Source organism: Microcaecilia unicolor, chromosome 3, assembly GCF_901765095.1.
Source record: "Microcaecilia unicolor chromosome 3, aMicUni1.1, whole genome shotgun sequence".
NCBI classification, from domain to species: domain Eukaryota; kingdom Metazoa; phylum Chordata; class Amphibia; order Gymnophiona; family Siphonopidae; genus Microcaecilia; species Microcaecilia unicolor.
Window position 1 is genome coordinate 382904533 of NC_044033.1, and position 22039 is coordinate 382926571.

At 41.4% G+C, this 22039-nt stretch overlaps 1 protein-coding gene across 4 annotated transcripts in view; it reads right to left on the reverse strand.

The window, feature by feature from the left end:
* Positions 1-22039, reverse strand: part of OTOF (otoferlin) — a 762055-nt gene that overhangs the window by 174067 nt on the left and 565949 nt on the right. For all 4 annotated transcript variants that reach the window (XM_030198653.1, XM_030198655.1, XM_030198656.1 and 1 more), the window contains 5 exons: positions 19498-19560; positions 12503-12587; positions 10866-11025; positions 2535-2721; positions 1612-1798 (listed from right to left, as the gene is read on the reverse strand). In XM_030198653.1, coding sequence (XP_030054513.1) covers positions 1612-1798; positions 2535-2721; positions 10866-11025; positions 12503-12587; positions 19498-19560 — 682 coding nt within the window. The remainder of the gene's footprint in view (positions 1-1611; positions 1799-2534; positions 2722-10865; positions 11026-12502; positions 12588-19497; positions 19561-22039) is intronic.

A 22039-nucleotide genomic window follows, 5' to 3' on the forward strand; every position in this document is an offset into this window, starting at 1 on the left:
CACATCCTCTGGCAAAGAGTTCCAGAGCTTAACTATTCATTGAGTGAAAAACTATTTCCTCCTATTTGTTTTAAAAGTATTTCCATGCAACTTCCTCAAGTGTCCCCTAGTCTTTGTACTTTTGGAATGAGTAAAAAATCGATTTACTTCTACTCATTTTATACCACTCAAGCTTCCTTTCAATGGATGAGACTCACCTCCTGTGTATTTATACCATGGAGGTATTTAAATGACTCTATGAAATCTCCCCTTTCCTGCCTTTCTTCCAAAGTATTCATATTGGGATCTTTAAGTCTGTCCCCATATGAATTATGATGAACATCACTGACCATTTTAGTAGTTGCCCTCTAGACTGACTCCATCCTGATTATATCTTTCTAAATGTGTGGTCTCTAGAACTCTAGACAGCACTCTAAATGAGATCTTACCAGAGATCTTATACAGAGGCATTATCATCTTCTTTTTCCTTCTGGCCATTCTTATCCCTATGCACAAATGCATCCTTTAGCTTTTGTTGTAGCCTTTTCTACCTGTTGACCACCTTAAGATCATCATATATGAACACATCCAAGTCCCACTCCTCTTTCATACACAAAAGTACTTCAGCCCCTAAAGTGTACTGCACCCTTGGGTTTTTGTAGTCAAATTCTAGACCATTCTTCATGCTTCTCTAGGTCCTTCTTAATATTATCCACATCATCAGGGGTGACTACCCTATTGCAGATTTTAGTATCATCCGCAAAGAGCAAATCTTACCATACTACCTAAGAGCCAGACTCAAGACCAAATCTTTTGGTACACCACTGGTAGCATCCTTTTCCTCAGAGTGAGCTCCATTTATTTATTCCATTATTTAGCCCATCCTCCCAACAGCGCCCAGAACAGGTTACAGAATTACATTCATAATATAGTAAAACAGAGAACATGTAACAAAATAAAATAAAATTGAACAATGGTTCCAGCCTGACAATTTCCATTTCAACTCATCAAATTGCTAGATTAAAACAAGTTATTTTATACAGCCTTACGAAAGCCCTGAAAAATGTAAACGCCAACACCATTGGTTTGAAAATGCAACGTTTACCACTAACCTCTGTCACTTTCCGCTCAATCAGTTCCTAACCCACTAGTATTCTATAATGGAATCTTGGTACTAACCACATGACATTGGTGCACCTATACTGAAGCCCCAGTTTATAGAATTGCCCTGTATGGGTCTTGCCATCAAAGCCTCTTATCTGGGAATCAGCACCTTTTCAGCAGCATTATTTGGATAATGCTGCTTAAGATCCCTATAGACCACCTTGACGCTATCTGAATAGTGCTGGGGTAGTCTAGGGAGGGGCAGCAGAGCTGGGATTTGTTCAGTGCTGGTATCTGGATAACTATTTGGATATAGGAAAAAAAAGGCTGTCCTAAGTTTTCCGGATGTGTACCTGGAAAATGGTGCTCAATATCACCAGTATGCAAATATTGGTGGTGGTCAACACCATACCTGCTATTTAGCGTTGATAACCAGATATCAGCAGGCACCGAATATTCTGGTAGAACTTTAAATGTTGTGACTAGTGAAGTCTGAAAATTGTTTCGTATACATTCCAGCCTCTTTACCTTTGTCTCCTTCATTGGAGATCTTCCGGAAGTCAATGAAGTGTGTCCCGATTGCAACATCATTCACCTTATCTGAGTCTCGAATCTGGATTTTCATTCTCTTACACAGAGGGGGGAACATGTCAGTGAAGATAATCTGCTCATTCCACATAGGCTCATAACTGCTTTTCTGGACAGACGTTTTACCCTGTGATGAAGGAAAACATAATAATTCTCAGAATTTTAATAGCACTACTGGACATACACAACATTGCATTATGGTGATAAGTATGCTGGTATAATTCTTTGATACACCTCTGGAGGTGTAGTTATTTTTATTCACAACCCAGAAAAAATTTGGAGATGTGAACTGAGCATGTGTGGGGAGGGGCAGGCTTGATGGTAGCCCATGGAAAGTGCTGTGACTGCGAGTGTAGGGAAGTTTTTGCCCTCTGGAGGAGGGCTCGGGGATATCTGCCTGCTCAGGTATTTACAATTTGAGTTGGGGGTCATGGGAGGAAGGGGGGGCATGGGGAGCAGTGTGTGGGCAAGGCAAAATCTTGTGCTCGCCCCCTTTGGGCTAGCCCCCCCCATCAAAACTGAACATCTGGCTACACCACTGCAATGAATATGCAAGAAATGCATTTATAAAGCAGTACATATAAATTCATGCATATTCAGTATTGCTGTCTTAAAAACTCAACCAATGTGTAGCACATGAGGCCCTGAATTACCTACCTGGGCCTAGACAATTTAGAGTAAGACTTTTGCAGTAAGTTTCCTTTCTAGTGAATGGGCATTCCCAGGTATGTATACAAACCAGTAGAGGAGCATTTATTTAGAAATGCATGTATACGTACATGAGTTAGATGCAAACAACAAAAATTGCTGGGCCAAAGTGTGACAGAACCATGTGATAACAACCTTGTGGTAACAGTGCATACCTTTTGTCCTGCAAAGAGCACTTGGACATATGGATCCACAAGGTCTTTGTTCTCTCCGATGAGTGCCTTCTTCACATTAGCCATGATGCTAGTATTCATCCTTGGTAGCCCCTCCGCTCGGAAAATCTTGACATAAAAACGAGCCCACTGCCTTTCTGGGGGAACTCCATCAGGAAGAAGCAAGTTCCTGCAACAGAAGGAGACAAAGACTTAAGGGATCGGGCAAGTGAAGAACGAGACCTCATACAGTCAGAGACCTCATTCTCCACATCACACTCATCACCCATTCCATTTGGTTTTAAACTACAGGAAAGAGCTTTGATAGGTGCCAACATTTCAATAAATCATCTTGCTGCTACAAAAGACATGTGATAGTACAAGAGGGGACATGGAACATGTTTATCCTGCTGCATTGTACATGATACTGAATGAATGCAAAGATTTTTGAAGTCTCATAATAATATATATAGTAGAAGATTGGACCCTTGGCCCACTCCATCTGCACTATCTACCTGTCTTTTTGTACCTCTACTCTATATTTCTCCTAGTCAGACATGAATTTTAATTTATGTGTTTATGTATTAAGACTTATTAACTGCCTTTATGAAGAGGTTCACCCAAGATGGCAACCATAGGAAAATGACCAAGAGGGGCATAATCGAACGCGAACGCCCATTTGTAAAAACGTCCATCTCCGAGAACGGGTCCGTGAAGGGGCGGGCCGAACTGTATTTTCAAAAAAAATGGACGTCCATCTTTTTTTTCGAAAATACATTGGATTAGGGCGTTTTTTGAGCTGGGCGTTTTTGTTTTTTAGCGATAATCGAAACCGAAGCATCCCAGCTCAAAAACGACCAAATCCAAGGCATTTGGTCATGGGAGGGGCCAGCATTCGTAGTGCACTAGTCCCCCTGAGATGCCTCTATGCCAGCCTCAAATATCATACCTAGCTCCATGACAGTAGTATGCAGGTCCCCAGAGCAATTTTACTTTAGTTGGTGCTGCGCGGGACCCATGCAGAGAGGAAAAATCGGAAGAAAAAAAAAACAAGCAAGCAAGTGCAGTCAGGGACGTCCAAATTAAAAGATAGTAAAAGGGGGAATTGAACCAGCAACCTTTTGATTACAAGCTCAGTGCCCTAGCCAGTGCACCACTGATTAGATGTCCTTCCCTTTCCATTAAGTCCCTCCAAGTTTCTGTCAGCCAATCACAGCTCATTTAGCTGACATCTGTGTCAGCTAAACAGCGGTGATTGGCTGACAGAAACTTGGAGGGACTTAATGAAAAGGGAAGGATGTCTAATCAGTGGTGCACTGGCTAGAGCACTGAGCTTGTAATCAGAAGGTTGCTGGTTTGATTCCCCCTTTTACTATCCTGGTAATTTAGACGTCCCTGACTGCACTTGCTTGTTTTTTTTTTTTTTTCTTCCGATTTTTCCTCTCTGCATGGGTCCTGCACAGCACTAACTAAACTAAAATTACTTCGGGGACCTGCATACTGCTGTCATGGAGCTGGGGATGACATTTGAGGCTGGCTTACAAGTTGGGAAAAAAGTGTTTAACATTCGGTTTTTTTTTGGTGGGAGGGGGTTAGTGACTACTGGGGGAGTCAGGGGAGGTCATCCCCGGTTCCCTCCGGTGGTCATCTGGTCATTTAGGGCACTTTTTTGGGACCTGTTTGTGAAAAAAACGGGTCCAACAAAAGTGACCTAAATTCTCTCTGAAAACGCCCTTCTTTTTTCCATTATCGGCCGAGCACGCACATCTCTGCTTAGCCGATAACCACGCCTCAGTCCCGCCTTCACCACGCCTCCGACATGCCCCCGTCAACTTTATGCGTTCCCGCGACGGAGTGCAGTTGGAAACGCCCAAAATCGGCTTTCGATTATACCGATTTGGGCACCCACAAGAGAAAGACGTCCATCTCCCGATTTAGGTCGGAATTTGGGCGTTTTTCTCTTTCAAAAATAAGCCTCCAAATGTCAGCATAAAACATAGTTAAAATAATGAAGTTAACTTGTATAGGCAGATTAAATCCTTGTAATAGCAATATGATACAGCAACACATTAAAACCATACAGTAGAATATTCATATAATAGAAATATGATAAATGTCAGCAAAATGCAATTGATACACCATAATAGGCATTCAAATAATATAGATATGATACAATCAGGTTTATTTTCGAAAGAGAAGGGCGCCCATCTTTCGACACAAATCGGGAGATGGGCGTCCTCTCAGGATCGCCCAAATCAGCATAATCGAAAGCCGATTTTGGGCGTCCCCAACTGCTTCCCGTCGCAGGGATGACCAAAGTTCCCGGGGGCGTGTCGGGCGTGACTCCTGGCCAGTTAAATGGCACTTAACTGGCTATCTGGCAATATTCAGGGGGAGATAGCTGGCAATTATGCTTCACCAGTGGCCAATGAACACATAATTGGCCTATCTGTACATTTATGGGTTGGTTTAGGAGAAGTGAGAGCAGGCCAAAATTAATCCAGACTGTTTTGTTATTCTAAACTGCCCTGTTGCACTATATAGCCTGTTGGGTGGTATAGCAAACCTTAATAAATAAATTAAAATATATATTCAGCTGCTGTTCAGACAAGTTATATGTTTAGTTTCAACCTGCCGCATAGCAGGCCTAAAGTGAAAGGCTCAAACTGTATAGTGACTGCTCTATTCATATATTTGATGCCACTTTGTATTTGGGCCACGGAGTGCTTAAAGTATGATCACTGTAGCATCCGGTTCCTATGCTGTGTAGTGTCTTTGTTTCCTTCTTTTTTTCAGTTGTGGCAGCTGTACCTGAATCCCTGAGGCAGACTGCGAAACCCACAGTGTCGGGCGTTCAGGGAGGATGCAAAGATTATCAAAAGCTTAGGGGTCCTTTTACTAAGCTGCGTAAGCATGTCCAATGTGTGTCAATTTAGAACTACCACTTGGCTACTGTGTGCTCAGGGCAGTAATTTCATTTTTTACACGAGTCCGCTTTGCGCGTCGGAAAATATTCTTTATTTTCTGACACGTGGCGCTAACTAGGCGGCAATTGGCATTGTATGCACGCTGACGATTACCACTAAGTGAATTGGTGGCAGTAAGGTCTCAGGCCCAAAACGGATGTGCGCCAATTTTTATTTTGCTGCACGTCCATTTTCGCCCCCCCCCCCCCCCAAAAGGCCTTTTTTTCCAGATGTGGTGAAAAATGGACCTGCACGCATCTAACAGACACACCTACACTAGCACAGGCCATTTTTTGGCACACCTTAGTAAAAGGACCCCTTAGTGAAAAAGCATTGAGAAGAAATCGCTGATATCTGTTTTTTGTAAGGCGCTCTGATTGTGGATCTGCCCGGGTAGGAGTGCTTGGCAGCATGAAGATAAGTACATGTTTGAAAAAAAATTCTAATTTGTGATTTTACAATATTAAGATTTGTTGAGAAGGGTTATTGCTGCATTTGGTTTTTTCATGTTTAAAAGATTATTGCTGCGTTTAATTTAATTTAATTTATGTTATGCTAAGTGATTTTTTTACAGTGTGTTCAATCAAGTTTGTTTGTTTTCCACACTGCTTATTGTGAAGAAAATGTTGGCTAAAGGCTTTGGTGTGCAGTTTGAAGGATCCAATGAATGAAAAAACTTGTCCACCCTCTTTAGCTACCAGATTTCTGGTGAGTTATATTTCTGAGGGTCTTAGATATTCAGGTATTGAATGATTACACTGTGTACCTGTATTACTGTAGAAGTCTTTTGTTGTGATTAACTTTGATTCCCTTGGTTTGTGGAGATTGTACTGTCTATATGGGTAGCATCTCTGAATATGTAAATTAAGTTAAATGTGCTCATGTTTAACATAGGTGGTGACCGTCTCAGCTAAAAACAGGACTGTTATTTTTTACAGGTATTATTAATTCTTTACTGTGCTAGTAAAAATAATAATAAAAATGACATCAATTTCACTCAGATTTATGAAAACTTCACTTGAATAACTTGATAGAAGGTGTGAAATGTGACAAAAACAAAAATGCTAATGTATACAGCTGCAAAACCATTTCCAACAGGGGAGAGAAAACATAAATTAGAAAATTAGATTCATAATAGGAATGTAGGGCAGCTTCTGGCTGATTTAGACCAGAGGGACTTTTCACAGGCATGGTATGAGCACAGTAATTAAAGCTATTTATAGTGGTAGCATAGTAAATAGTCTCAGTAAAAGACAGTTACACACCTGTATGTGGTGTTTGTGTGTTTCAACACCACGTTCACCATGTGCTGAATGAGCCATGTGACTGTTGGGGGGCCCAGGTCCCAGTAGAAGAACTAGAGACAACACTGAGAGACTTGTGCAGGGTGGAGAGGCCAGGTCATACCAGCTGAACAGCAGGGAACATAGAGGGATTTGAGCATCAACCAAGGCCCCGCCGGGGTGAGGACTGTGAGAGCTATGAGCGAGCTTGAGAGGATTCCTCCTCCGTTTCTACTGGAGTCTTATATAATTCAGCTCGGAGTTAAAATAATTAAGATTCCTCTTTTTCTGTTCTGGGAAACATTTGATTCATGAGTGATTTAAGCATAAAGGAGATAATTCTCTACAGGTCACCTAAAGTTAGGAGCTGGGATGATGTGTACTAAGCGTGAATTCTATATTTGCAATTATGTGCATAATTACCATTATACCAATCAATGCTCAGCCCATGGCAGTCCGGGCATCGGCACTGAATATCCAGGGCTACTGGCCACTGGAGCTCATTTGGGTCCCAGCTATTAAGCCAGTGCCTATGAGACAGTTATGCAGGCCCTGCCTGAATATTGGCCAGGATCTCCATAACATAGAAGAGGTGCCTTTGCCCTTCTGATCCCTCCCTCTCCCATTTCTGGTGAGATCCATAACCCTTTTACCCCTGCCCCCGATGAGGCAAGACCTTCCTCCCAAACCCCTCACATCTATGCACCCTCCCAACCACCCCTCCATTCAGGATAGGACCCCCCCCCCAGGCCTACCTAAAGTCCCTGGTGGTCCAATGAGGTGATGGGAACAGGAATAAACCCCACTTGTTCTGGTCTCTAATGACTGTCTGTACAAAATGGCTACAGTGACCTCTAGTGGCAGTCTCGTGGTACTTCAGTAGTGGTTTTGTTTATAAAATATGCTAATCTATGCATGCTCTTGTGTGCTCCACACCTTGCACCTGTTCTTAAGCAGGCAAAACGTATGTGCCTTCGATGTAGATGTTATTGCTTCTAAATTTGCGCTACTATTTTATAAAGGCACATAGGTGCCTTTCTTGTCCACTAAAACTAGGCACTCTGTTATCAAATTACCCTGTCAAACTTACAGAAAGTTCTTTCAGCTTAAACTTGGTTGCACTTTTAAGCAAACCAGCGTGGCCATGAGAGGAAGGTGTACACTTTTTATTGTAAAAAAAATGTGAAGGCAGATTTTAGACTGCAGGGGGGAGGGGGAGTGCAGGTGTATGGAGGAAGAAATGGCTGTTCCAGCAGCAGTGGTGTGTGTGTGTGTGTGTGTGTGTGTGTGTGTGTGTGTGTGTGTAGGAGAAAATACTGGTCATTGAGATGCATGGGAGGAGTTACCATACACTTGAATATAAACCTCTCCGTTTTATATTTCAGTTAACAGTTTTCTCCCTTTTGGGGGGAGGGGGGATGAACATAAGAATAGCCATATTGGATTAGACCAATGGTCCATCTAGCCTAGTATGCTATTTCCAACAGTGGCAAATCCAGGTCACAAGTACCTGACAGAACCCCAACTAGTAGCAACATTACATGCTACTAATCTCAGGGCAAGAAGTGGCTTCCCTATGTCTGTTTCAATAACAGACTATGGACTTTTCCTCCAGGAATTTGTCCAAACCTTGTTTTTTAAACCAAATACACTAACTGCTGTTATTACATGTTCCAGAGCTTAACTGTTTGTTGAACGAAAAAATATTTCCTCCTATTTGTTTTAAAAATATTTCCAAGTAACTTCACTGAGAGTTCCCTAGTCTTTGTACTTTTTGAAAGAGTAAAAAATTGATTCACTTCTACTCTTTCTACACCACTCTGGATTTTGTAGACCTCAGTCATATCTTCCCTCAGCCACCTCTTTTCCAAGCTGAAGAGCCCTAACCTCTTTAGCCTTTCCTCATATAAGAGGAGTTCCATCCTCTCTATCATTTTGGTCGCTCTTCTTTGAACCTTTTCTGATTCTGCTATATATTTTTTTTACAGCAACCAGAACTGAACACAATACTCTAGGTGTGGTTGCATACAGAGGCATTATAATATTCTCAGTTGTATTTACCATCCCTTTTTTGGCTGCTGCCACACATTAGGCAGAAGATTTCAGTATATTATCTACAACGGCACCTAGATCTTTTTCCTGGATGCTGACCCCCAAGGTGGACCATAGCATCAGATAACTATGATTTGGATTGTTCTTCCCAATGTTCATCACTCTGCATTTGTCCACATTAAATTTCCTCTGCCATTTGGATGCCCACTCTTACAATTTCCTAAGGTCTTCCTACAATTTTTCACAGTCCGCATGTGTTTTAACAACCTTGAATAGTTTTGTCATCTGCAAATTTAATCACCTCATTTATCATTCCAATTTCCAGATCATTTATAAATAAGTTAAATAACACAGGTCCCGCTACAGATCCCTGTGGCACTCCACTATTAACCCTACCCTCAATTTTATGTCCAATAACCAATTCCTAATTCATAACAGAACATTGCCTCCTATACCATGACTTTTTAATTTTCTCAGGAGTCTCTCATGAGGAATTTTGTCAAAAGCTTTCTGAAAATCTAGATACACTACATCAACTAGCTCACCTTTATTGACATGTTTATTCACACTTTCAAAGAAATGAAACAAATTGGTGAGGCAAGGCTTCCCTTGGCTGAAACCATGCTGATTCTGTATCATTAAACCATGTTTATCTGTGTTCCATAATTTTATTCTTTATTATAGTTTTCACTATTTTACCTAGTACTGTCGCTTTCGGCACCTAATCACAACCCTCTACTCAGGAAATCTAGACTACACCATCTTGAAAGTGTTGGTGCAAGCGGAGGAGCAGGTTTTCTCCTGAGGCAGCCATTCGGCAAAATGGAGTTCCCTGTTGAGAGGTTTTGGACTTGCAGCTAGGAAGAGGACAGTGGATTTGAAGGACTGTGTTTGCATGCTAGTGCTATCCTTGATGGTCGTGGGCAGCTCAAGGTAACTGGATTTGAACTTTGTATCCAGCTGTATCATATTTGAGACTATTCCGTGATTCATAAGTTTTGTACTACTGGAAGACTCAATATTGGTTTTACAGTGGAGGTTTTTTTGAGACCCATGATGGTTAGCTGGTGCCCCTTTTGTTATTTATATTGATGTTTCGGTCTTATGGTTTTTTTCTACAGAATTTTGTATATAATTTTCTGAAATTGATTCCTTTTCTCCTTTGTTTTGTTTTCTTGTTGGTAATTGAAAACACTCATTATTATACTGTTGCCCAATTTGACTGCTTTCCTAATTTCTGTAAACATTTCTTCATCTGTCCGTTCTGTTCTGGTGGACAGTAGTACAGCCCTACAAGAATGCTTCTATTTGTTTCATGCCTAATGATCGAATCACCAACTACAACAGTTGTCTTAACCCTTTGTGCCTGGGCAGAAGTTCTTGTTATCCTTATTAGAATAATTGACTATAAATTAAGACTATAAATGAAGAGTTGTGGTAGGGGTGTGTGGGATATGGGAAGGGTGGTTGGAATGAAGACTAAACTAGGCCCTGCTGTGCCTTCTAGAGGCTATCTGTTAATGCTGTAGGCTGTGGCAGAATGTTAAAGGTTTAAAACTATGGGGAAAAGGGTTTTACTCTATGGAAATTAAGCTGTGCTGCAAACTAAAGTTAAAAGGTTTCCTAAGACCATCAGCTCTGGTCTACACTGATGCTATGGTAAACTCTAGAATAGTCCCTTAACTGCTAGCCTATGAGACTGTAATAGAGACTTTAAATGCTAAACAAAGAAAATCCTATTCTTTAAACTGTCTTTGCTAAATAAGTAGAGTAACTTAAAAATAAAGATACTGAGATAACCTATTTAACTCTAAGGCTATTTTCCCCAAGTTTAAAAGCAATTTCCCAGGAAATAACTTAACAATGAAGTTCTGTCCTTTTCTGGAAGTCCTCACAGCACCTATTGTGTTACATCGGTTTATACTTGAATAGGTTTATATTTGAGTACATACAAGTATACAATTTTTATTGGGGAAAAGAAATAAAGGAAATAGGCTAATACTAAAGGATCTTCAAGATTTCAAACTTCTCACCCTTCTATGTCATCCTCATCTGTCTCATTGGCTTTGTGAGGGGTCTTAATATTGTCCCCTTTTCCAACAACAGCGACATCACACTTCAGATAACCTTTCAACCCTGCGGTGATGTCATCAGGGTCTGAGAGAATGGCCCACCTGTGGTAGAACTGATGCTCTGAGGAAAAAAGGAAAACAATATTTTAGGCTAACTTTTCAAAGGTACGCAGTTGTCTGTTTAAACTGACATTATCAGGGCAATTCTATAGCTGGGTGCATATGCTCCTCTTGTGTGTGTGACTGGCCCCTTAATTGGCATTTCCACGTGTGATACATTATGCTCTATTCTATAAGGTAGTGAGAAACTACAAAGGGGTGTACACATGGGTGGAGCATAGGAGGGACATAGGCGTATCTCCTATTTATGAACATAACTTATAGAATATAAGTTGTGAACACTGCATGGGTGAGTATAGAATATGTTTTGACAAAGTGAGGGAAACGGGCTCAACTGATTGCCTGTCAGGAAGCAGCAGGGCCCGATTAGTTTGTACTGAAGAAAACATGATGACATCATTTAGGTGAGGTGGCTGGTGTGAATGTAGGTTTAATGAACATTTTTTTCAGGATGAAATATCCCAAATTTGATCCCAATTTTGACAGAGTTATGTAGAAAACAAGCTTTGTATAGTTTTTTTTTTAAACAGTGTATATTTAAAGTTTATATTCTTCCTTTTCAGAAAAGCCTAAAGTGGGTTCCAAGAAAACAAATGAATAATGCAAAAAGATATTACTATATGAAAACAAAGTTTATTCCTGTTTCACTGTTATCAATTGGAAGAGGTGATGTATACACTTTCTCTTTTGTGCTCACCAGTTTTTTAGGTAAACTAAATTGTGGACTACATTCTATATATGGTGCCTGAAAATTCCACACGGAAAAAAAATATGCCTAGGTGTATTCTGTAAAGTATGCCTTAAATTTTTTAGAATAGACTTAAATTTCTGCGCAGTATATAGAATAATACCAAGGCTTCTGCATGCGACCAAATGTAGTCACGGCCATTTATGCCATGTTTTACTTGGTGTAAATCCTGATACCTAAATTAGGCACAGAGCTGGTGTATTCTATAACAATGCCCTGCTCATGCCCCACCCATGGCCACACCCCTTTTCAACGATGTGACTTAGAATTTAGGCGCACCACATTACAGAACATGCTTAGTGAGTTGTGTGTGTAAATCTTAATTAATGCCAATTAGTGCTGATAAATGTTTGTTAACATCCAATTAAGAGCGCTGGATAGCTAGTTTACCAATTAAGTTACGTGCATTGTTATAGAATATGCTTTGATTTCTGTGCGGAAATTAAGGCGCCATATATAGAATCCCGGGGTATCAGTCTCACTATGATAAGTAAAGGAAAAAGGGCCCGAATCATTTGCTTTTTGAGCTGACACATTGGCTCCATATTATTTTTTTTGGGGGGGGGGGGGGGGGGAGGAATATCCTCTGGCAAAAGTTGAACTGGTTAAGCTGATTTTTACATGCTAGAAGAATATCACCAAAATGCTGCACTATTAGAGAAGCAGATTGATAATAATTTTACATATATGGGGGTTCCAGTTTAATTGGATATATTAAACTGTCACTTACCAGGCTGTGTATAAACTGTGCCCACATCTAGCTTAAAGGAACCCACCAGTGTACCACTGCGCAAAAGGTTCTTTGAATGAATTACCTTAAAAAGAAGACCCAGTTACTTGGAGCAGAATCCAGTTGGAGAACTTCATGCAGTAATACAATATAATTGATTATCTGTGATAGGTAGCTAATGGAAACAAGTTTTCTCTGAGCCTGAGGAGATGGACATTATTGGCCCTACACTTGATTATCCCTCTTCAGAGGAGATGGATATTGGAGGCTAAAGGAAAGCTGACCATCTGATATCGAGATCGCATTTGAGTATTAAGGACTTCTGAAGACTCCTGAGGCAGGCCTGTGGCCGAAACACAGTACTGTGTCGAGTCTGTGAATAAAGTACTATCCTTTACACTAGTATCCCGTTTCCCTGGAGTCATTGTTCCACTTCCCACTTTCTTTTGACTGTTGTGTTTTCGTGGGAGTTAGTGTTCATCCACTTAGGTGGATTATCCCTTCCTCGATAGGTAGCCTCTGAACAGAGCAGTTCACCATTCATGTGACTGAACATCGGCACTAAATGGACCTTGAAACACCCAGAGTTTTCTGTTTGTGCATGTGCCTAGCAATTTCTGTGCTATGCAAGCCTGCATCAATCCTCAGTTCTTTATACAACTTGAGTCAGTTCTCAAATGGTACGTTTGCTAAGATGGCCGAGGTACATGCCCAGACTAGGCATATTTTCAGCAGTGTGCCACTGAAATACACATGTAATCTGTGTGTATACTTATGTGCCTACTCAAGACCAAAAAAAATGAACAATAGTCAATTCCTGTATATGGGATGTATAGGGAAATCCAGGAAAAATTACACACTTGTAAAACTGCAAACAAAACTTAATTGAAAAAGGGAGACCGAAGGAGAATTCAGTATAGGCTGTTACCATAGCTGAGCTAAATTTTCAGTGAGTCTAGCTGTAACAATGGCTCACTTCCAAGCTCTATACATTATAAATACTCCTTAATTTGTTACCAATTAATTCAAAACAGAGTGTGAAAAACTTTAATGGAAGTCCATATACACCCTCCCCTAAAGAACCCTACAACCTTAATTCCAATCAAAAAATGTTTTAAAATAATCTTTCCAAAATGTTTTTCAAAAATGCCGAAGCACCAGAATATCAGGAAAACAGAAGCGAAACTTATAACCATTGATAATGCAGCACTGGCGTCCCTGAGGAAGAAATTTTGTGAAAGAGAAAGGAAATACAAGTTTAAGATAAGTTTCGCTCCTGTCTGTTTTCCCGATATTCTGGTGCTTTCGGCATTTTTGAAAAACATTTTGGAAAGATTATTTTAAAACATTTTTTGATTGGAATTTCAATGCTGAAATTGAGGTGAAAAAAACCAAGAAGGGACATCTTGATTAGGTGCATAAATATTCACGAACAAAAAATCATTATTATTGATGGAAACTCTGAGTAAGATCCATCTGCCTTCATTATTCTTGACTGCCTGTTTATTAAGAGCAGGTCCTTATGAAATAGTATTGCAACACCTTTTTTTTTTTAACCTACAGCAGAAGACGTATTCACAGAACATATCTAATTAGAACTTCCAATAAGGGGTTGAGTTTCTTCACAGAAAATAATATGGTCTTTTATTCTCTTTAGAGTAGAATTTTTTTTCTTTTGCTTGGATGGTTAAGTCCTTGAATATTCCAGGAGACACATCTAATATTTAGTGGGTGAGAGGTGGCCATTTAGATAGCAAAGAGGGGTCTCTAAACAAGAAATGATACCAGAAATCAATACATAATTTGTACATATGATATTAGTAAAATTGTATACAATGTGTAAGGCAGCATATGTGAAAATATATATAATTTTGAACTGGGAGAAGAAATATCCAAAATACCAGAAACAAGTGACATAGCAAACAACGGTGCAGAGAGCCTTGTAGCTAGGCTCAACCTGGAGAAAAAATATCCAGATTTTGGGGGGGGGGGGGGGGGGGGGGGAGGGGTAGAAGTTCTAACAATAGCTTCTCAGTGAAGAGGTCCACCCATTGGAACAGATAAAAGTAATAAAACAACTCAGTATGCTAATAAAAAGTGAATATTAGTGACTGAGCTGAAAATCATGCTTCAGCAATTAACATGTTAATAACAACACATGTGACAGAAATAGCAAGACAAACAACAGAAAATTGTGCAGAATAAATGTAGAACTATTACAAAATGCATGCAATCAGTATACTATTGACTTAGGTAGCAAACTTGACACATGCACATGCCACGAAAACAAAAGTCAAGAGGCCATACGCTGGAAGCATGCTGATTGAGAAAGAAGTTGTAATGCCTCCTGGGAGGTGAAGGACCTTGTGGCATTGTTGATTGTAACCGTCATCTTGGCGGGATATTGTAGGCCGTACCTTGTTCCAATGTCTTTAAGTCATTGCTGAAGCTGTAGGAATTGCTCCTGTTTAGACACTGTTGATTTTGTCAAATGTGGCACAAAAAGAATTTCCCTACCTTCACAGGTAATTGAAGGAAATTGGCATTCTGTAATTAAAATGTGTAGAGCCTGTGGAATTTTGAGCAGCTTTGCAATGATGGGTCTGGACTCTTTCATGACTGGTTATAGTTTCCCTGGAGAGTGATGTATATGCTCAAATTTGAGCGGTGATAAGGATGGAGGGAATCCAAGAGCATAATAATTGATCAAGTCTGGACCTTCAGCATTTTCCGCTAATCAAATGAATTGCATATTATTACAGCGGTTCTTATTAGCTAAGTCTTCTATTTGCTGTTCCAGGAACGAGAGCCTATTTGCCGTGAACTTCTGATGTTCCTGAAGCTCCAATTTGCTCAAGTCACATGTTGAATTCTGTTACCGATAAGGTAAGCGAAGCAAGGTTAGCTTTTAAGGCACATGTAGTACCAAAATGCTTCATTGTTTGTGAGGCCTTTTAAGGACTTGATTTCTTCCATTAATGCCTCTGATGGTGGGTCACATTTTGACCATTTAGAGCCAGGAGGGATAATTACATTTCAGTCCTGCTTGTTAGATTTAGTTGCTGACATTATTAAAAGTTTGTGCGAATTTCTAGACAGAAATATAGTAAATGCTGATAGAAAAACAAGGATTAATTTGTTCCCAATCCATTATGATTTTGACTGTTTTCTCTGGATCTAGTCAAAAACATGACCATGGTTTTATCCAAGTCGTAATATGGCTCTTAATGCTTCTGAGGAAACAGCTGTTTCCTAGGTGGCCTACTGTAAAACTGTAGAGAAGTCTAAGAAGGTTCAGAGGTGATAATGGATATGGTTTAAAGTACTGAGGGCTGATCTTTCATAAAGTTCACCACTTTTTAAGATATCTGAATGGGATACCTGCAAGCGTTTCTTGCATATCCTCATGCAAGCCTGAAGCCCTGGGAAAGGGTAGTGTCTAAAAAGTATCAGAGGCTATGCAGACCCATGTTTTCTGTATTGGCCTCCAATAATTGATGGAATTCAGCTTGAATTTCTTGAAGGAGAAACTCAGTGTATCTCTGAACCTCTTTCTGGACTGTATGCAAGTACTGAATTACGTGGATCTGGGAAGACTTTATGTAGGCCTAAAAGAAGGAGAATTAAAGGAGTTCGATGATCCTAGATTAGAAAAGGAGGATTGAGAGAACAATGACAGAAGCTAAGACAAAGAAGGAAAGGAAAGCCTCCTGCCTGCAGCTACATCCAGTTCCCAGAAGCTGTAAGATATTTTTGTTAGTTTAAGGAATAGAGGGGCCCTTTTACTAAGGCACGCCGAAAAATGGCCTGCGCTGGTGCAGGCACATATATTGGATGCACACAGGTCCATTTTCCAGTACACCTGCAAAAAGGCCTTTTTTGCCAAAAATGTATGTGTGGCAAAATAAAAATCAGCGCACGTCCATTTTGGGCCTGAGACCTTACCACCACCCATTGACATAGCGGTAAGTGTACACTGCTGATTACCGCCTGGTTAGCATCATGAGGTAGAAAATAGAAATTATTTTCTGCTATGCATTTTGGACACATGTCAAAATTAGAATTACTGCCTGGGCCACACGGTAGCCAGCCGGTAGTGATAATTTGACATGCGTTGTATGTGCATAGACACCTACGCATCTTAGTAAAAGGGCCCCATAGTGAATGCCCATTTTCTTGGAAAAATCCCAAAAGGAGGCAAAGAGGAAGTAGAGACTAAGGAGAAATGGTGAATTGACTGACTTCTCTTTTTACACCTGTACCACTATTTAAAGGCTTTAAGCCAATTCTGTTGCTTCAGAAAAAAAGAAGACTAGACCGTGAATCAGCTGGACTTTACCAAAGAACCCCATATATCATAGGTGGTAGTCCTATTGATGACAGCGCTAACTCTTATGTACTGTGTCTCCCCACTGAGAATACATACTCAGTCAGGGATCATTGACCATGAGGGTTACAGTCATGTAGCACAACTTAGTGTAATCCCCTATTATAATGGGGATTACTAAATTGTGTTAGCGTATTGTAGACAATACGCTGAAATCTTCTACCCAGTGTGTGGCGGCAGCCAAAAAAGCAAACAGAATGTTAGGAATTATTTGGAGAGAAATGCAAAATAAACCAAAAATATTATAATGCCTCTGTATTGCTCCATGGTGCGACCTCACCTTGAGTATTGCATTCAATTATGGTTGCCATATCTCAAAAGAAATATAGCGGAATTAGAGCGACCAAAATAATAGAGGGGATGGAAGTGCTCCCATATGAGGAAAGGCTAAAGAGGTTAGGGCTCTTCAGCTTGGAAAAGAGATGGCTGAGGGGGATATGATTGAGGTCTACAAAATCCTGAGTGGTGTAGAACGGATAGAAGTGAATTGATTCATTCATTCAAAAAGTACAAAGACCAGGGGACACTCAATGAAATTACATGGAAATACTTTTGAAACAAATAGGAGGAAATATTTTTTCACTCAAAGAATAGTTAAGCTCTGGAACTTGCTGCTGGAGGATGTGGTAACAGTGGTTAGCGTATCTGGGTTTAAAAAATGTTTGGACAAGTTCCTGGAGGAAAAGTCCAAAGCCTGTTATTGAGATGGGAAAAGGGACAGGGAAGAGCCTGTTCATGGCCAGAGGGTGCAGCTCAGAGAAGTGCATTCTTGGAGGTGAGTACAGACAAGGAAGTCTGATCCTGGAGAAGTCTGCTTGTGACAATCAACGCTACAAGCACAGCTGTGGATTTTACAGTCCAATGGGATGGATAATGAACTGGACAAGTTGTAAATTTTTATATATTTCTGAATTTGCTATAAGAAACTGTTCAATTAGGGGATAAGACTGTTGCTTTGGATGGATAGAAAAGCTCTTGAACCAAATGCTGACTGTACATAAGGAATTATGAAGTTTGGATTAACTGCCCTTTGCAGAGTTAAGTAAAGTTTTGCATAAAAGATAGCTCCTTGGTGTGGTGAGTATTCCTTGAGAGAGAGAGAGTGAAGAGCTTACTCCCAGACTGTTTGAGAGTGCGAAAGATTGAACTGTGTGTGAAGAGTAAGTAGTGAGTTACTTTTGTGGCCCAGGTCAGACGGAAGTGAGCTGGTCAGTGAGATCCAGGCTATATTAGGATGAAATCTGTATTTGGATGAGCTGTAGCTGTTACCACCAATACAACAGCGAATGTGTGGCATAGTAGCTTCAGGATCCATTCTCGAGTATAGGGAGGCCTGTAAGAGCTGAGGGAGGGAGAGAGAAGATGGCAGCTGCAGTTGCAATGATCTCCAACAGTCAAAGTATCAACAATGAAGAAAACAATGGAGGAGACACCCCTTCTTGGTTGGTGAGATGATGTTGCCTGATCATAGCATTTAGCCAGGTTTGATGGTGAAACCAGGTGTGAGGTGTGGCTAGATGAAACCTAGTTCACAAGAAACATCCTCCCTGGACAACCTTAAGAGGCAGAGTTAAGATGAGGAAGCCTACAGAGGAGGGTATGGATTAGATCAGGAAGGATAAAACCTCTGAATTGGGAAAAGTCAGGGAAGTCCTGGGAGGAGCTGAAGGAAGCCTTCAAGATCTACCAGTGATAGCTGAGAGACCACAAGTATGCTATTGACTATAAGGTAGGACTGGCTGTTTGGTTGTTTTCCACTACTATCTTGAATAAAGGATTGTTTGTCCCTCTAGTGTTTGTTTATAGGCTTCCAAGAGGCCTAGGGCTTGAGCACACACCCAAGCTATCACATAAGGCTATAAAGAAATTTTGAAATGGCCTTTCATCTTGGCAACATTTACATTTCTTATAAAAATGTCCATCTTTGCACCCATTGCTGTACTATTCCTGTTGCATTCTTTGGATGTATAATGATTGTGGAAGCCCATGTTTGAGACTTAGTTCTATAGCACTAGCATGCATGTGTATAAACAGTACAGCAATACCCTGGCAGATGGTATTTTACAGGACTGGAAGAACTTCTGCTTTGACAAATAAAGTAAACCAGAAAAGATTAAAGGGTGTTATTAAGATTTTAGTTTGTGCTCACTCCCAGCTGATCTAATTAATCTATATATGGAAAACAGTCAATGCTGCTGATGTTTAAAGTCCTACTACTGACTAGGGATGTACATTTGTTTCTTTTTTCCACAAAACAACAGGACACCTCTCCCATTTTTTAAAACATTGTTACTAATGTGTAGTCTTTCAAAAGACTGCCTACTTTTCACAAAGAATGCACACAGTTTGCAAATAGGGTGCACTCTTTCCTGATAGTGCACACATGCACGCACCACTGTGCAAGTGCAACTAGTGTGCACATATATTTACTATTGTGAAAGAGTGCACACTCTTAATGATATGGCTGCCATAACAAAAGAATAGCAAAAAAAAATCCCAAATAAAATGAAAATTCACAGAAACAATGTGACAGGAAAATCATTGGGCTGCCCACCCCTATTACTGACTATGGCCAAAGAGTGAGACACATTATGTCATGTATACTTACAGACAACTTGATGATTTTATCAAACATCACATCTGGAGGCAAATGGAAATCGAAGACAAAATACTAAAAAGACAAGGAATAAAGGAAAAATGTGAGGTGGCAACGATTTACTGTTCTCTCTGATGTCTTTCTTTCATACTTTTTTTTTTTTTTGCAAATTGACATAACAGAAATATGCAGAATATCAACTTAGGGGCCCTTTTACTAAGCTGTGGTAGGGTTATTGCATGGGTAGCGTGCACCAAATCGACACTACCGCCAAGGCAGCATGGGCGGCCGTCGTTAATTCTAAAGTTGACGCGTGTTGTTTCCCGTGGTGGAAAAACTTTTCCTATTTTCTACCATGGAGAGTGTTCCCAGTGGTATTCGGCAGTGCGGCCACATTGCCGTGCACTGCCTGATTACTGCACAAGGAGCACATGAGCCCTCGCCGCCAAGTAAATAGGTGGCGGTAAGGGCTCAGGCAGTAACTAGCCACACTATTTTTAATATTAGTACACAGCCATTTACTGCCCCATTTAAAAAAAGGACTTTTTACCTGCTGTGATAAAAATATGGCCTGGCACGTCCCAAAAACACATGTCCATACTAGCGCAGGCCACTTTTTACTGCAAGTTAGTAAAAGGCCCCCTAAGTTAACAAATACACATTCTCCTAATTCTATAAACTTGCACACTCATTTTTGCACTTATCTTTAGATTCTATAAATGGTGCTCAAAATTGGGCTCTAATATTTGGGTACTGATCCAACATGTGCTAAACTAAATTAGTCAATAATTGGGTGTTAGTCGGCAATAATTGGCCCCAATTTGAATTTGCGTGCAGGTGTTGCTATGTGCTATTCTTTAACAATGTGCACCCAAATCCTATAGTGCACAATCCAAAAGGGGGCATGGCCATGGGAGGTGCATTGGCAGGTCAGGGGCAGTATTAGAGAATACCGGGGATGTGCGCCACAATTGGGCACCAGGAATTACACCTGCCTGTGTCAGGGGCACATTTGAATATTACATTACATTTTACTGGACTTATATCCTGCTAATATCAAAAGTAGATCGAAGCGGGTTATATATTAAATAAGAATGAAGCACATAAGAACTTAAATGTTGCCATACTGGGATAGATCGAAGTCCACCAATCCCAACATCCTCTTTCCAACACAGGGGCGTAGCCACGGGTGGGCCTGGGTGGGCCCAGGCCCACCCACTTTCCCTCCAGGCCCGCCCATCCATGATCCGACATCTTCTCCACCTTCGTGCCAAGTCTCCCGCATCCCGCTTTGGCGGGTCATCTCCCGGTCTCCCGCTGAACTCCACTGCTGCAACTGCTGCCGCCGCTTCTCTCCTGAGCAGCAGCAGGAACAAAAACAGGCGCTTCGCCGAGCCACCACTTCAATTCAGCCAGCATAAGAAGAAAAACAAGCGCGGGGCCGCCCACAGCAGCCTTCAGTCATGCGCTGTCGGCTCTGCCTGTCCTCTGCTCCCGGAACGGGAAATTGACGTCAGCGGGGGCAGAGGATGGGAGAGCCGAAAGCGCATGAGTGAAGGCTGCTGCGGGCGGCCCCGCGCTTGATTTTCTTCTTGTGTTGACGATGCTGCTCCTGCTTCAGAGGGCCAGAGTGAGAGAGGAAACGTGGCTGGTAGGGGAAGGGTGTCTGAGAGAGCAGAGGGGAGAGAAAAAAATAAGAGGACGCTGGAGAGTACAGAGAGAGATAGTGAGAGATTGGGAGAGAGGGGACATGGAAAACAGCAGGGGAGAGCCAGAGAGAGAGAGAGAGAGAAATGGGGAGAGAACATGGAAAAGAGCAGGGGAGAGAAAGAGGGCAGAGCCATGTGGGAGATGGGGAGAGAAGGGACATGGAAAAGAGCAGGGGAGAGCCAGAGAAAAAGGGGACATGGAAAAGAGCAGGGGAGAGCCAGAGAGAGATGGGGAGAGAAAGAGGGGACATGGAAAAGAGCAGGGGAGAGACAGGCTGCTGGGGAGAAGGAAGGGGAACAAGGGGGATACCCTGACTAGTCAGACGGAGAGACAAAGAGGAGAAATGCTGGATGAAAGGAGGGTGAAAGAGGAAAAATGCTAGAAGGAGGAGCAGAAAGAGGGAATATGCTAGATGGAAGAGGGGTACACAGAGAGAGAGATGAGTAGAAAGATGGGGAAGAGAAGGAGGGGACATGGAAAATGGCAGGAGAAAGAGAGAGAAGCTGCTGGAGAGAAACTGGGGGAGACCTTAGCTGGTCAAATGGAGAAATGCTGGATGAAAGGAGGGAGAAAGAGGGAAAATGCTGGAAGAAGGGAGCAGAAAGAGGGAAGACACTGGATGGAAGGGTAGGAAGAGAAAGAGGAAAGCCACTGGTAGGATGGGGGGGGGGGGGGGAGAGAGAGGACATGCTGAATGGAAAAGGGTAGAGAGATAACTGTCTAGAAGGAAGGGGAGATAGAGGGAGACGATGGATGGATGGATTGGTAATAGGTGGAAGGATGGAGAGAGAAAGAGGGATGACACTGGATGGAAGGGTAGGAGAGAAAGAGGGAAGGTGCTGGA